The sequence below is a fragment of the Corvus cornix genome, chromosome 12 (assembly GCF_000738735.6).
Source record: "Corvus cornix cornix isolate S_Up_H32 chromosome 12, ASM73873v5, whole genome shotgun sequence".
In the NCBI taxonomy this organism is placed as follows: Eukaryota; Metazoa; Chordata; class Aves; order Passeriformes; family Corvidae; genus Corvus; species Corvus cornix.
This window is the reverse complement of record NC_046342.1, coordinates 8358348-8373419: the sequence shown is the minus strand read 5'-3', so window position 1 is coordinate 8373419 and position 15072 is coordinate 8358348. Positions and strand designations below refer to the sequence as shown.

General features: G+C 35.2%; 1 protein-coding gene across 5 annotated transcripts in view; it reads left to right on the top strand.

Annotated features, from left to right (window-relative positions):
* The window catches only part of DNAH12 (dynein axonemal heavy chain 12), a 59553-nt gene that overhangs the window by 27970 nt on the left and 16511 nt on the right, over positions 1 to 15072 (top strand). For all 5 annotated transcript variants that reach the window (XM_039559197.1, XM_039559195.1, XM_039559196.1 and 2 more), the window contains 19 exons: positions 432 to 620; positions 1282 to 1433; positions 2136 to 2274; positions 2362 to 2528; positions 3598 to 3853; positions 4043 to 4342; positions 5053 to 5231; positions 6780 to 6972; positions 7061 to 7222; positions 8557 to 8751; positions 9576 to 9709; positions 9948 to 10110; positions 10557 to 10637; positions 11705 to 11881; positions 12266 to 12397; positions 12827 to 12916; positions 13899 to 14039; positions 14174 to 14415; positions 14755 to 14902. In XM_039559197.1, the coding sequence (XP_039415131.1) occupies positions 432 to 620; positions 1282 to 1433; positions 2136 to 2274; positions 2362 to 2528; positions 3598 to 3853; positions 4043 to 4342; positions 5053 to 5231; positions 6780 to 6972; positions 7061 to 7222; positions 8557 to 8751; positions 9576 to 9709; positions 9948 to 10110; positions 10557 to 10637; positions 11705 to 11881; positions 12266 to 12397; positions 12827 to 12916; positions 13899 to 14039; positions 14174 to 14415; positions 14755 to 14902 (3240 nt within the window). The remainder of the gene's footprint in view (positions 1 to 431; positions 621 to 1281; positions 1434 to 2135; positions 2275 to 2361; positions 2529 to 3597; positions 3854 to 4042; positions 4343 to 5052; positions 5232 to 6779; positions 6973 to 7060; positions 7223 to 8556; positions 8752 to 9575; positions 9710 to 9947; positions 10111 to 10556; positions 10638 to 11704; positions 11882 to 12265; positions 12398 to 12826; positions 12917 to 13898; positions 14040 to 14173; positions 14416 to 14754; positions 14903 to 15072) is intronic.

Genomic DNA, 15072 nt, shown 5'->3' with positions numbered 1-15072 from the left:
AAGGTTTTCTGACAGTTATATTAGCTGAATCCTCTGTCTGACCTTATATGATTGTTCTTACGAAAAACTGAAGAAAATAGAATATGAAAGTAGTTATTTAAAATTGAATTATAAAATTCCTAGATCCTGGTTTGTCATTAGAACTCTTCTCAGGCTTTGTCCTGTGACATACTGCTGTAGTCAGTGGCCTTTATTTTTTGTTATCTCTCTCTCTTTCTCTTTCTCTTTCTCTGTCCTTGAGTAAGACTTTTTTGTGTGCTCTGTCTATAGTCAGATTTCTAAATCTCTTTAGGCCAGGGATATTGAAGGGCAATTTCTAACATCTCTCTGCTTAACAATATTTTTTAGAATTATGTTTGCTAATCAGACTGTACAAGGTTTGTGTAATATGTCAATTTATGAGACAGTTACTAATTTTTTTGTTCTTGCAGGGTTGTTTTGCTTTTGCCACAATCTGGTCCATTGGTGGGACTTGTGATGGTGACAGCAGGACAATTTTTGATAATTTCTTGAGGGAAACTTTGTCTGGAAAATCTAAAACAAATCCTGTACCAGAGAGTTTGGGAAAGTGGGAGTGTCCTTTGGAAGAGAAAGGCTTGGTCTATGACTACGTGTATGAGGTAGGATTGGCTTCTGCATCCACTAAATAGATTATTACTGTCATAATAGAAGGAAAATGCAGCGAGGTGGGTATTTTAACTTTTTGAAGCCCGTTGGATGTTGTAGAGTGTTGGTTGGATTAAATCCTACAATGCATTTTTATTTCCTTTTCAAATACCAGTGTACTGACCATTTTTTTAATGAAATACCGAGATGTACATTTCAGTTATATTTGTAATACCGCCACAGTATAGTTCTTCTGTAACTCAAGCTCAGTTGGCAGATTCAAAACTGCTTTTGTATAGAAGGAATAATGTGGACTGTTCAGAAGGAAAGCAGAATATTAAGCCCATAGGCGGTTTGCTTATGTTACAATTTTTGTTTGTAGTGTCTATTAGAAATGTTCTTCTCTTGGTTTGTTGTTGTGGTTTTCTCTGTGTGTGGGTTTTTTTGTTTGTTTTCACTGAACAAAATTTTAAAGAAAAGAAAGGATTCTAAGTTTAGGTATGTACTTTAATACTTCATTAGTGAGGTAAAACAAATGAAATGTGTGATCTTTTGAAACATCAAATATTCATTAATTTATTAAAATCCATTATTTTAATTTTTGAAAGTGAGGTAGTAGAGAAAACCCTTCATATATATAACACCAGTCTGTTCTACATCTGTGCTTCTTCCTAGCTCAAAGTCAAAGTAGGTTGGGCTCACTGGAATGACTTTATTGAACAAATTAGTTACAGTGATAAAAATGTGAAGATTCAAGATATTATAGTCCCAACCATGGATACAGTTCGCTATACCTATTTGCTAGACCTGTTCATTACCCATGGAAAGTAAGTTGCTTCACTACAAATTTCTAAAGTGAAATTTGATCATAGGTAGAAATATCTCCTTTTTTTTGAGTTCATTGTTTGTATCAAACCCTCAGTTTATTCGGCCGTTTTAAAACAGATGTTTACTACAAACAAAAAAATTTGCCCAGCAGTCTGGTTTTATTTTTTTTTATGAAACCTTATTATAGTCTAACTTTTGTATTCTCATTCTGATGATGATGTTAGGACAGCCCAAAATTTTTTGCATCCTCTTTCTACTTTGGCAATTAAATACATATTTTAATTTATTTTCTTTGATTAATCCTATCAAAATCAGTTATATTAGCCATGATCAGATCATATAAGAGAATGAAATAAAAACCAGCCTCAGGTTCCAAGGCTGAAAGATTTATGAAGTTTGAATCAATGCAAGACCTATCACAAGAGCTTTAACTCCCATGTGTTCATATACTTCAACACCAGTAGAATGAGGGAATGAGAAATGTTTATTTCCCCTCCCATTTTCTTGGTGGTGGAAGCAAACTAAAATTATGAGAGGGTTTAATGAATGCATTAGAACACTCTGGTTTCTTCTTTAGGCAACTAATGTTTTTAGAGGTAGAAAAAGAAGGGCCAGTTAGTAAAACCTTGGACTTCCAGCTGCATTTAGTTTACAGTGTTAGGTTTCTGCAGTCTATGTGCTTTATTTCTCTCTTTGTGAAGACCACTGCTTCTAGTGGGACCAACAGGAACTGGGAAATCTGTGTATGTCAAGGACAAGTTAATGAACAACTTGGAAAAGGAGCGCTACTTCCCCTTCTTCATTAATTTTTCAGCTCGAACAAGTGCCAATCAGACCCAGGTTAGTAGAACAGATCATTTATGTCTCAAGGAGACTGTGGATATGAATATTTAATCTGTGTTCTGAATGATCCTGTTTGCATTGCAGAACATTATTATGGCCAGGCTGGACAAGAGGCGCAAAGGAGTCTTTGGCCCTCCAATGGGAAAAAAATGCATTATTTTTGTAGATGATATGAATATGCCTGCTTTGGAGAAGTATGGGGCACAGCCTCCTATAGAACTTCTGAGACAGTTCTTTGACCATGGATTTTGGTAATTATTGGAAACACAACTGAAATTTTTTGTTGCTGTATTTGCTGTTATACTTATTTATTCCTTAGAATTTTATTTTCAAAACTTTTTTGAAGTGGTTTGTAAATGTTAAGGTAGATTTAGTTTATATAAAAATCCATTTTTTAAACTTGAAGCAACTTGTATATTACTTTCTAAGGACTTCTCAGTTTGGGAAATTGATGATCAAATTTGGTTTAAGTTTTTTAGAATGTTCTATTGCTAAACTTTTGCAGAGTTAGTATACATTAAATAAAATGAATCATTTATGCCTTTACTATTTTAGGTTTTTTTCCAGTGCAGTTTCTTGTTCTTTTTCTTTCTCTTCCTCCTGAGAGTGGGCAGCTTTCTGTACACATCTATATATATCCAGTTATATAAAACTTCTGATTTTATTTCTTATGTTAGTTTTCCCTATTATCCATTATTCTGTTAGTCATTAAAAGGTTTTTAACAAGATCTCAAAATATTTTTTTTAAATTCACAATGAAATCAGATCTGATAATAGGCATGAAATAAAATAAGTTGAGAGTCTTCCCTGCTTTTGAGGTTTTTGGCTTTGCTTAGATTGGAAGACTGGAGCAGGTGTTTTCCTGAGTCTGGATCATTCTACAGTTCCAGGCACTTCTCAAATACAGCTACTCTTGTGATTCCAGGCACTGCTCAAATATCTGTTGCTCTTAAATAGAGATAATATATCTTGACAAGTTACACTTTTAATACTCATGTCAAAATTTCATATCAGGTTTTATGGAGTGCAATTTAAACAATCAATCTTTTTTTTGGGCCAGCAAATGGTATGTTAAGATTAACTGGTACACAGTTACAGGACTAGTTGTTTTTTGTTTTTTTAGGGAGGAGGGATTGTTTGTTTTTAAAAATATAAAATTTATAGAAATACATGTTATATTATGTAATGCCTATTATTTTAAAAAATATTTTTAAATACTTTTTTATGCATGCAGAGAGTAGTCTGTCATACAGCTGCATTGAAGGTGTAACAAATGTGTTGTATCCATATCTAAATGTCACATGGCATTTTATTTTGAAGGTATGATTTTAAGGACACCTCTAAAATCACCCTTGTTGACATACAGTTAGTGGCAGCTATGGGGCCTCCAGGCGGTGGGAGGAATCCTGTCACCCCTCGGTTCCTGCGGCACTTCAGCATTTGCACCATCAATTCTTTCAGTGATGAAACAATGACGCGCATCTTCTCTACTGTAGTGGCTCTTTACCTAAGGACTAATGACTTCCCTTTTGACTTCTTAACAATTGGAAATCAAATTGTCACTGCCACTTTAGAGGTAAGAGGCAAATACCTTAATGGAAGTTTCCTTCAATTTGTTCATTAATATTCCTTTGGCTCTACAATAATGTAGTGTGAAGGGATTTTTTTGAGAAATAACATTTTAGAAGACATTTAGGAGTTATGGTAATAATGCAGTCAGTGTTAATTTTTTTTAAATTTTGTTCTCTGTTCTTTTTGTCTGAAGGTGTATAAGAAAGCCATCAAAAATCTTTTGCCCACACCAGCCAAATCTCATTATACCTTCAACCTGCGTGACTTTTCACGGGTTATCCATGGCTGTTTGCTCATTAAGAAAAGTGCAGTTGAAAACAAACATGTGATGATTCGGCTGTTCGTGCACGAGGTGTTTCGGGTCTTCTATGACCGTCTGGTGGAAGATGATGACAGAGCCTGGTTGTTCAATCTAGTGAAAGATATTGTGAAAGAACATTTCAGAGAAGCATTCGATAAAGTTTTTGCACACCTGAAGGAAGGATCATCCCCTGTGAGTATCATGTTTAACCTGTTGCAAAATAATTCCCTTATTGCAAATTTAGGACTACAAATTTAATCATAGGTGGAATTCTGATTCAAATGTGCATGAAAGTTTGAGTTGAATTTGGCAAAATGGCTTAATGAGGAAAAAATGTAGAAATGGAAATTGTTTGGGAGGGTTTAACTGTTGTATGTAAGCATTCTATTCAAAAAATATTACATTTAAAATGTGAGTAAACTTACTAATTTTCCTTAAAAGAAATTTGGGCATCTGCATCCTGTTATTGTTATTAAATTTTACTATCCAAAATCCTGTATAGTTGTGTTGTATTTTATGCCTTGTCTTCCTTTTTTCTGTTGTTTTTTATGTCCCTTGTAATTTCATTGAAGTATAGAAGAAATAACTTTGTGGTCTTAGTTGTCCATTTCATAATATACATCTGTATGAATTTGGTGTAATCTGAAGGTCATGATTATGAGACGGTTAGTGGCTATTTGAGCCAGTTGTTTTCCCAGAACAAATTAAGAATAAGTGTATAGTTCAACGCAGGAAACATAATTTTGAGGGGGGTGTTGTTTGTGAGTCAAAATATTTTGGAGTGCTTATTCTTTTGTCTGGGGTATTTGTCTAAATTCTCCTTTGTTTTCTAAAGTTCCAATGAGGAATACATTCATTAAATATTAAACTTGACTTCATAATTTGTTGAATATTTACCATAGGTAACAGAAGAAGACATGAGAAGTTTGTGTTTTGGTGACTACATGGTTCCAGAACTTGAGGGAGATGAAAGACTTTATGTTGAGGTTCCAAGCATTGAGGAGTTCAGTGATGTTGTGGAGCAGTGTCTGGATGAATATAATCAAACCCAGAAAACAAGAATGAATCTTGTCGTTTTCAGGTGTTTATGATCTGTGTTATTAAGAGCTTTAAGCAGTAGTTGATAATTCAGTATATTCAATTTTGTGGACTGTGGTTTTTGGTATATCTCCTCCCCTTCATGCATCCTTAAAAGTGTTTGTGGTGTAACACCTTTTTGGATGGAAGCAAACTGATTTTTCTCTTATGCCTCTCCCTATCTGAAAGTAAATAATAAGAAGCTTTTCTCTTAAGCGGCTTTGAATATTTGTCTTAGTTGTTATGGAAACATTGTGCACTGCCTCAGGTAGTTGCTGTACTTCTCCTAGGCCTCTGTCACCAGTGAAGATGGATGTCACTGGACTTTCATTTCCCAAGGACAAGCATCCCAAGAGTGAGATGTTCACAATCATAGCTGTCTGTCTACTTTGTTGTTACTCAGCACAGCTGGTGCTGCAGCTAATCCCGTGAAATTTTAGACTCTGCAAGGCATTATTGTTACCTTAACTTGTGATCATGCAGAGCTACAACCGAGAGAGATTAGGAGGTCAAACTCCTTCCTCCTCCCTGTTGCTAGAGATTACTGCCCCTTTATATTTGCCAGGGTGGCTTGACACATAAGTATTTCGTGAAGGTGATTAGGATTACTTAAAACACTTCTAATATCAGCTTATTTTAGTCTAGGTCATTTTGCCAAGCTGGATTTGTGAGTGCCTGTATATACTGCTAGGCTGGGACTTTGAAGAGCTGGCAGCCTCTGATCACAGGCCACTTCCTGGGTATAGAAGCAATATTGCAGTGACCTCACTGAACAGCAGCCAGGAGAGCATGTTTGACTGTAGCCTTAAAGTTCAATCTCATAGATAACATCTGAATTTGTTTCCTTTATTTATCTAACCAATAAAAATAAACAGAGTTTATCTTTCTTGAAATGCTTGGAAGTTTTTTTGAGACTGCTTTTGATAGCTGCTCAGCTTGCTTTAATTACCCCATGTCCTATGCCTAAGCAGGTGAGCTCCTATAGGCCTTGCTGCATATTCTGAGATAAATCAGGCTTGAGTTTTGACAAGGACTCTCAGTAATGTGCAGATACTGCTTCCTGAGGATGTTCCAACGTCAATTCCACACATAAGTTATAAATCACTGTCAGAGGTAGAGGGGAGGGAAATGTTTGTTGATAAAAACCATGTTCTCCCAGTGGTTACTTTAAAAAGCTGTTTAGGTTGCTATACTTCAAGAAAGTTAAAACTGGTAATACTGCTGTGATCTTGAAGTAGAGAATTAATGTTTTTCTTTGCCTTTAAGACATTTATCCTTATAGTGCTCCTGTTCTTATCTCTGCACATTCCTTTTAGTAATTTGTAGTAATTTAGCTAAATACTGGTATTTGTAAAATAGAAGAATTGTAAGTTTTACTTTATTTTGTGGTTCATGCCCACTCTCTTTCTTCCTCTTCCTCTCTACCCTGCCCCACCCTGCATTCAGAGATTTGTTTTGGGGATGCTACTCCTTGATTTGTTTCCCAGGTTTATAGGTGCATAAATGTACAGGTATTTCTTCTCTTGTTGTAATCAACACATTCCCAATGCAGGTACATGTTGGAACACTTGTCTCGATTAAGCCGCATTCTGAAGCAGTCAGGGGGGAATGCTCTGCTGGTTGGAATGGGAGGAAGTGGACGGCAGTCTCTGACTCGCCTGGCAGCGTTCATGGCAAGAATGTGTGTTTTTCAACCAGAGATTTCTAAGACCTATGGTACAAACGAGTGGAGAGAAGATCTGAAAGTGAGTATTAATAACCTGTCTACATTTTGACTTAATTTTGAGGAAGGATATTTTGGAATGTACAATTTTAACTGTCTTGCATTTTCAGAGACTTCTGAAGAATGCAGGTGTAAAAGGCTTGAAAACTGTATTTCTAATCACAGATGCACAAATTAAAGAAGAAAGCTTTTTAGAAGATGTTGACAGTCTCCTCAACACAGGGGAGGTACCCAATCTTTTTCCAGCAGATGAAAAACAAGAAATTGTAGAGGTATCTTTAGAAACTCTCTTTAATTTCACCTCCCTTTTAATCTACTTGGACAGTTCAGTGTGAAATGTGGCTTTTGTATATTTGCACGTAATTCTGTGACTTCTTTTTGAGACCTTAGAAAAATAAACCAGTTATTAGTAAACTTATGCAGTAGCTTATGCCAGCTACAAGCTTTAATTCTGACCTAGCACTCTGTTCACAAACACATTAAGTTGTGCAAGTAGAGAACTTGGGTTGTCCACAAATACCCTATGGCTGTAGTTATTTTTGTAGGATATTGTATAGGAGAAGAACGTACATCATAATGTTTTCCTTAATCAGTGAAGTGCGAAGATGTGATGTTTTTATTAGAAAACATGGCCTGCCTTTCTCAATAGACTCCTACTGTCTGAGGCACTAGGGCATTGTTAGGCAGAATTTCAGTGTTCTGACACTTCTACTCAGAGATGAGGTGGGCAAAGGTGCTCCATGAATCTAGGATTAGAAGTAATGATGCAATGTACTCAGGCAAATTTAAAAAAAAAATTAACTGAAATCAGACTGGGATTTTCACAATAGCAGTCACAATTTGGGAGGGAGGGGCATCAATCTTTATACATCAAGTTGGAAACTTAATGTTAGCAAACAATATTTGGAAATGTATGCTGTGCTGTCTTCCTATCTCTGTGGTGCTTTTAATAAATTACTTAAGTATGCTTCTAGTTGACTTTCAAAGTGGTTCTTAGTACACACACAAATTTTCTTTATTGCAATATCTGTATCACTTGATAGATGTTACTACATGGTTTTTTTGCACTTAAGTTATGGAGCATGTTGATACCTGGATTTGTGTATCTTTCAAAGAAGTTAGATTATAATTCTTGTGATCTTTGTCTTTTAGTATTTCATTCTTGCCAGGTACATAGTGAAAATATTAAAATAATTTGGCTCTTTTCCAATTTTACAGTTTGTGTGAACATATTCAGTGGGTGTATGCTGGAACTTGGTAGCTATCCACAATGAGCAGCTGGACCAAAGTTGGTTTTTACTCATTTAAATCTGCTCCCTTAAAAGAATTCTTCTTTTACTATATTGTTATGATTTACTCTCAGTTGCTCAGAGCAGCAGATGATCATTTCTAGACTGAGTTGTCAGGGCCACAGATAAATAGTGCAATCCTGTTCTCTAACAGTATTTGCTACTTGTTCTGGCTTTCTACTTTATTTTGCCTGTTTCATTTCCACTAAAAAATTTTATTTCCTGGTGATGCTACCATTAACAGAATTGCTACAGGACTTCAGATGTGCTTAATGACAATTTATATAACATTTTTTATGCTATGTATTATTCCTAAGGGTGTTCGTGCAGCAGTTCAGGCTGGTGATAAAGGTGAAGAACTCAGTCCCTTGGCCTTGTTTGCACTTTTTGTGAACCTCTGCAAAGAAAATCTCCATATTGTGGTGGCATTCAGCCCAATTGGAGATGCTTTCCGCAATCGTCTGAGACAGTTTCCATCACTCATCAACTGCTGTACTATTGATTGGTTCCAGGTATGGGAAAATACTTACATTATTTCCTCAAAAATCTGCTTCAGTTTTCTAACACTCTGTATTTCTAAGTGCCATCAGATTTTCTTTTGTCTTCCTTGTAGAAGTACTCGTTGTTTTTCAAAATTTTAAAATTCCATAGACCTTTTCTGTAATATTTTGGGAGCTCTTTGATGTGTGATCTCAACATTTCTACAACTAAATAAAGTTAAATTTTTTTGCTGTAAATTTCTGAAGTGTGAATAGTCTTAGTTTGATGATGGCAATTTGTAATTTTATTACATAATGTGTATGTTTTAAAGGACTAGAGAAAACATTTCATTGTGACTGTAAAATGATCTTAATTGTGGCTGCTTATTAAGCAGGTAATTATATATTATTCCTTCCATCCATTATAGGAATGACTAGCAAATACAAATCCTGTTGCTTATCAGTAGATCTTTGATAGCAGAATAGAACTTGGAGAAGCAGTATTGGTGTAAACAGTATTGCTCTCAATTAAGCACAGTTAGCTCTATAACTTGGCCTCGTGCTGATGTCAGTGAATTTTTCTGCCAAAGGATGAAATAGACACAGAACTGTTTAGATGGAATGTTAATGTGTAGCTTTGAACTAGAAGACCAGCCAGGAGTTGCCAGAAAATATTGCATGGGTGGTGACCTTGCTGCCTGAGCTAATCGACCTTTAAATCAGTTCATTGTTCTTGTAGCACACCTGGGACTAGTGTGTCTCATTCTGGTGGTTTGAATGGTAAAAACTGATTTTGACGTTTGAAGACTGCTAACAGTTGAATTTTACAAATTCTTCCCTCCTCACTTCTCCCTCAGCCATGGCCTGAAGATGCCCTTGAATGTGTGGCTAGTAAGTTCTTAGAAACACTTCAGCTCACAGACATCGAGCGTGAAGGAGTTGTGCCCATCTGTAAATACTTTCATACTTCAGTTTTGTCACTCTCTGAAAGGTTAGTCTATTGCTTTTCCAAACAATCATAAAATAGTAGGTGATTGAGTTTCATTATTACTCATTTATGTATTAAAAGTTAACACAACTATTTGCCTCCATAGCAAGGATATAAGTCTGTTGAAATTGTTAACTCCTATCAAACAGTTACATCACTTTGCTAACATTAAACTAAGAAAATAAATCAAAAAATAAATCAAAATTTAAAGTTACTCTTTCTTTTATTTCTTTTTTAATAGGTTCTTACAAAGTCTGGGACGCCATAATTATGTTACTCCTACTTCTTATCTTGAGCTTATTGCTGCATTTCAGAGACTTCTTACTGAGAAACGAGACAGCGTAATGAAAGCCAAGAAGAAATATGTGAATGGACTAGATAAACTAGCTTTTGCTGAGTCACAGGTGAGTTAGGACAAATATGGAACTGAAAATGGAAAATATTTGTCAAATGCAGGGTTTTTTCTGGAGAAGTCAGTCAAAAGTATTACTTCGGGTTTTGTTTCGCTCAATCTGCAACAGTAAAACTAAGAAATGTATTTCGCCTATTCTTTCCTACAATCACAGAACTTATGCTAGAGGCCATCTCTAAGCATATATTGTTAGGTAGATATGAACAGAGCTTCCCTTTCCTTGGTGGTTAACAGGGGACTGTAAGTGAGCATAGTTCTTAAAATTAGACATTGTAAGTAGGAGATAAAAATAAGTCTTGGAAATGTTTTAATTTGAAACGGAATGTTACATCTTTCTATCAATAAATTAGTCATTAGGGAAAATCTAGGTCTTAAAAAAATTGTTGGAAATTGTGCTTGACCCTTCTGATCCCACCTGATTCTTTTGCATATGCCTAGGTTGGTAGGATGAAAGAAGAATTAATTGAGCTACAGCCCAAACTGGAAGAGGCTAAAGTGGAAAATGCAAGCATGATGAAGGTAGAGTTGTACAAATACAGCTTTGTGGCTTTTAATGTAAACATGTGTCTTATTTCATTGATGTGTGACTTTCAGAAAGTAAGAGTTGAGGTTTTTGAGCTCACTTCTTGTTTACAGAGGTTTCCAGTATTGTGAAACTTGCTATTTATGTTTATATCCTTAGAACAGAAAGAAAATTTCATTCTTTAGATAAAATACATTCTCTGGATATACAGTCCTTGCCTAAGCTCCATGCTGAAGAATGTTAGAGGAACTTTCATGCTTATAGTGGTTAAATCAGGTTTCCCAAGTTGATTCACAAACAATGTGAAAACCTCAAATAGTTTTTCCATATGCCCAGCTATGACAAAATAAACAAGAACAGTTTTGCACAGTCTGTCTTTGCATGCACAGGGATTATATGTTTGATTTATAAAAGGACCCTAAACCCAGTTAATTTCATGGGAATTTAGTGGGATTTAGGATCAGAAATCTTGGGTGTTTTGAGAATTCTGTTATATGAAAATATACACATACTTGTCTTGTAAAACGTGACTGTTGCATCACCAAAAAAGCATGATTTAATTGACATGTTATGCACTTGTTTCTGATTCCTAAGTGTTTAGTGATACCTCTTCTACCTCTAAGAAAACTAAATCTCACTTCCCTAGAACTGCAAAGGGAGTTGGATAAAGGCTTGACTTATCCCTGAAAAGAAAATAAATTTCAATAATCAATGTTAAAGGCTGTGAAGCTATGAAAACTCCCTATAAAAGCTAGTCATTTTTAGTTACAGCCTGATGCACAAACATGAAGAGTTTCTTGTCTCCTGAACTTCAAACATATTTTAAATAGCTTTTATTGAGAGTAATCTGATACCATGCAGTTTATCTACTGTTGAAACTCCACGATGTTGCAATATGCTAAGAAATTTTTCCCTTAACATAAATTGAAATTATGTTAAAATATTTTAAAACTTCAATATTCTCTTTATGTTTTACACTATTCCATGAGTCCTGTAGTAGCTAATTTCAATTTATTTGACCATTCATGGTACCATATAAAGCTCACTCATGTTTTTTCTTTAGACTATAGAAGTAGAATCTGCAGAAGTAGAAGAAAAAAGAAAAATTATAAAAGTGGATGAAGAATTTGCTACAGCAAAAGCTGAAGAAGCTCAGGCACTGAAAAATGAATGTGAGAGTGACCTGGCAGAGGCAATACCTGTCATGGAGGCTGCAATTGGTGCTCTTGACACTTTGAAGGCAAGCTGATCTAAATTTCGGCATTTGAAAGTGTTGTTTAACTCTCTAAAATGAACTAGGAATTTAGAAGAATATGAGATAACTTAGATGACACAGAAGTGTATAAAAAATATTCTGACCTGGAATTTTTAAAACATAATTTTATTTAATCATTAGTTTACTGTTTATTAGCATTTATTTAGTTTTTATTTTCCCTGCATAAGGGATATTGACGGATATTGTTAATCGTGATGGTAACACTGTATCATCCCTTCTAAAAGTCCTCTAGTACCACTTGTTCATTGGCAATGGTGTTATAATTCCTCTTTTTTTCTGTCAGTTCATTTATTGGGTGCTGAGACATAATACTTGTCATAATTTTTTTACATGTATTTTTTATTTTAGCCTTCTGATATAGCAGTTGTCAAGACAATGAAAAATCCTCCGTCTGGTGTCAAACTTGTCATGGCTGCTGTCTGTGTCATAAGAGAAAAAAAACCTGAAAGAATTTTAGATCCTTCAGGATCTGGAGGCAAGGTAAAATGGCAGACAATTCTCTGAAATAAAAATTTAATTCATGTTCTTCTCAACACTTATCCAAAATACAAGATAACCCATGGTCCATTAAAGTAGTCAAGTACTTATAGCCTCTACCCAGGATTTTACTGAAAACTTTCAGAATTCCTTATTTTCCAAATTTTGTAATGTGCCAAATTTAATTTGCTTTACTAATTTCTTGAGGATAGATAATACATAACTTCCCTGAGGCACTGTTTACTTTTTGGCTTTAAGTATGATTGGAAGGAAATGTTTGATCTGACAGACTTTCTGCTTTATTGGCTTCTCAAGGAGATACCAAGTTATCATTATTAAATATTAATGAGTTTTGATTAAAAGAGGTTTGTAATTTTTTGTATGTGTATTTGTTTTAAAGCCTGAAAAGGTATTTCCTACTATGTTTTGTAGATTTTGGATTATTGGTCTGCGAGCCAGAAAATGCTGGGCAACATCAATTTCTTAAAGGAGTTGAAAGCCTGTTCCGAGAAACCCATTCCAGTAAGGCTTTTTCAGTAATTTTTACCATGCAGACACTTTCTTACAGGGGAAGAAAAAGAAAATGAGAAGATACTATAGTGGAGAGATCATTTGTCCAAATTCAATTAGTTTATTCTGAACCTGTGTCCTCTTAGCCTCATTTCACATATTGTGTTTTGGGAGTTGATTGGGGTTTTTTGGTGGAACCAGTGGACGTTTGATCCACATCCACCCTTGCTATGCCTTTTTCTTTTGCTAGTTTTTCTAGATAGTCATTCAGCATTATAAACTTCTTTTTATAATTGACTGCCCATTGCTGCCTTTCTTAACATCTTTTTCTAATTGTATTATTTTGATTGAATGAATGATGACAAAATGGGTAATATTTTGTTAATTATACTGAAAGATATACAATAAATGCAGAAATGTGCTAGCTATATAACCTTTCAAATATGATCGTTTCTCCCAAAGGTCTTGCTATCCAAGAGTGTGATTTGTGCTCTTTGCTGAATTCACTGGAAATGGAATATGCTTTGTCCTTAATAGAATATGCTTTACCCTTTATAAAACTGATCCCCAAAAGTAGGCACAAACAGTTAAATTTTGCATTACATTAGGAGAAATGAATTTTTATAGTGATCCCCAAAGTTGTGTATTGAGAAGGAGATAGCAAATATTGAAATTGGTGTGTTTTACACAAAGGGCTGTGTAAATTAAGGCTTCTATGTGACTGTAATGCTCTTAGCACTTAGGGAGCTGCCACATGGAAGATACAGCAAATGCGTGATTAGAAAGGATAAGGATTGGATTAGAAAATGAAAACGGAAAAAGACCATGAAACATGATAGGAAGATCAAAAAAATCAAATGAGCTGTGATTTCTACAACAGTTAATGCTGAATAGTTCTTTCTTATTTCATTGTGTAGAGAAATGGCAATCACTCAGTTCAATTTTGAAGTGTCAGCCACAAGATCTGATGGGCTATAATGCTTTTGTTATCCAGGAAGCTGTCATGCAGAAGATTCGGACTGAGTACCTGACTAATCCAGAGTTTGATCCACAAGTGGTGGCTAAAGCTTCCTCGGCAGCAGAGGGTTTATGCAAATGGATTAAGGGAATGGAAGTGTTTCACAGGGTGTCAAAGGTGTGGTTTTGATCCTTGCCCCTCGGTGCTATGGAATCTTCCTTTGCTCCATGTATTCACCCTAAGCATTTTAGTTAATAATAAAGATACAAAAATGTACTGAAAGCATTTGTTTATTGGTTGTGATTGAATAGGAGATTGAACCCAAAAAAGAACGTTTAAAAGTGGCAGAGGAGTCCTTGGCAAAGACAATGGAACTATTGAATCAGAAACGAGAAGAACTTGCAGCAGTTGAAGGCCGTTTGGCTGCTTTGCAACAAACCTTCGCTGAAAAGACGGAAGAAAAGGCTCGTTTAGAATTCCAGGTTGATTTGTGTGCTAAAAAACTGGAACGAGCAGAGAAGTTGATTGGAGGCCTTGGTGGAGAGAAAACAAGGTCAGGTTAAAGTTCAAATATCAGATAAAACAACCACTGTAGAAATAGAATTTGAAATTCAGTTCTCTAAGCCTTTAATGCTGTATTTCTGTCTGAGGACTGTAACACTAAAGAATGTCTGGGCCCTTGAAATATTCCTAATTGTTTGTAACATAAAAATAAGGGCAGCAACATTGGGAGAATTGTAGAGAAAATCTCTTCCAAATGAGGTTTTCATATTCTTCACCTATTCTCACCTAAAATGAACAAGGTAATTTTTAACAAGTTAATTTTTAACATCAATATCATTAATGTGGAGGTTTCAGCATGACTTTTTTCTGTATTATCTGCTTGTCATAGATGGAATCAAGCTGCACATGATCTTCAAGAGGAATATGATAATCTGACAGGAGATATTCTGATATCAGCTGGTGTAATAGCATATCTGGGAGCTTTTACTGCTGGCTTTCGACAAGAGTGTACCAAAGATTGGAGCAAACTATGCAAGGTTAGAAGGTTATCTTAGAGTTAAATAAATGTTTGGGTTTTTTGAGGCTGCTGCAAAAGGCTTCAAAAATCCCTTGTAATTTATTTTATATGAGCCTAGTAAACCTCATGGGTAAAGCAATGGGATCAATTCTGCTGATCCAATATTTTGTAGATTTGAATTTAATTAAA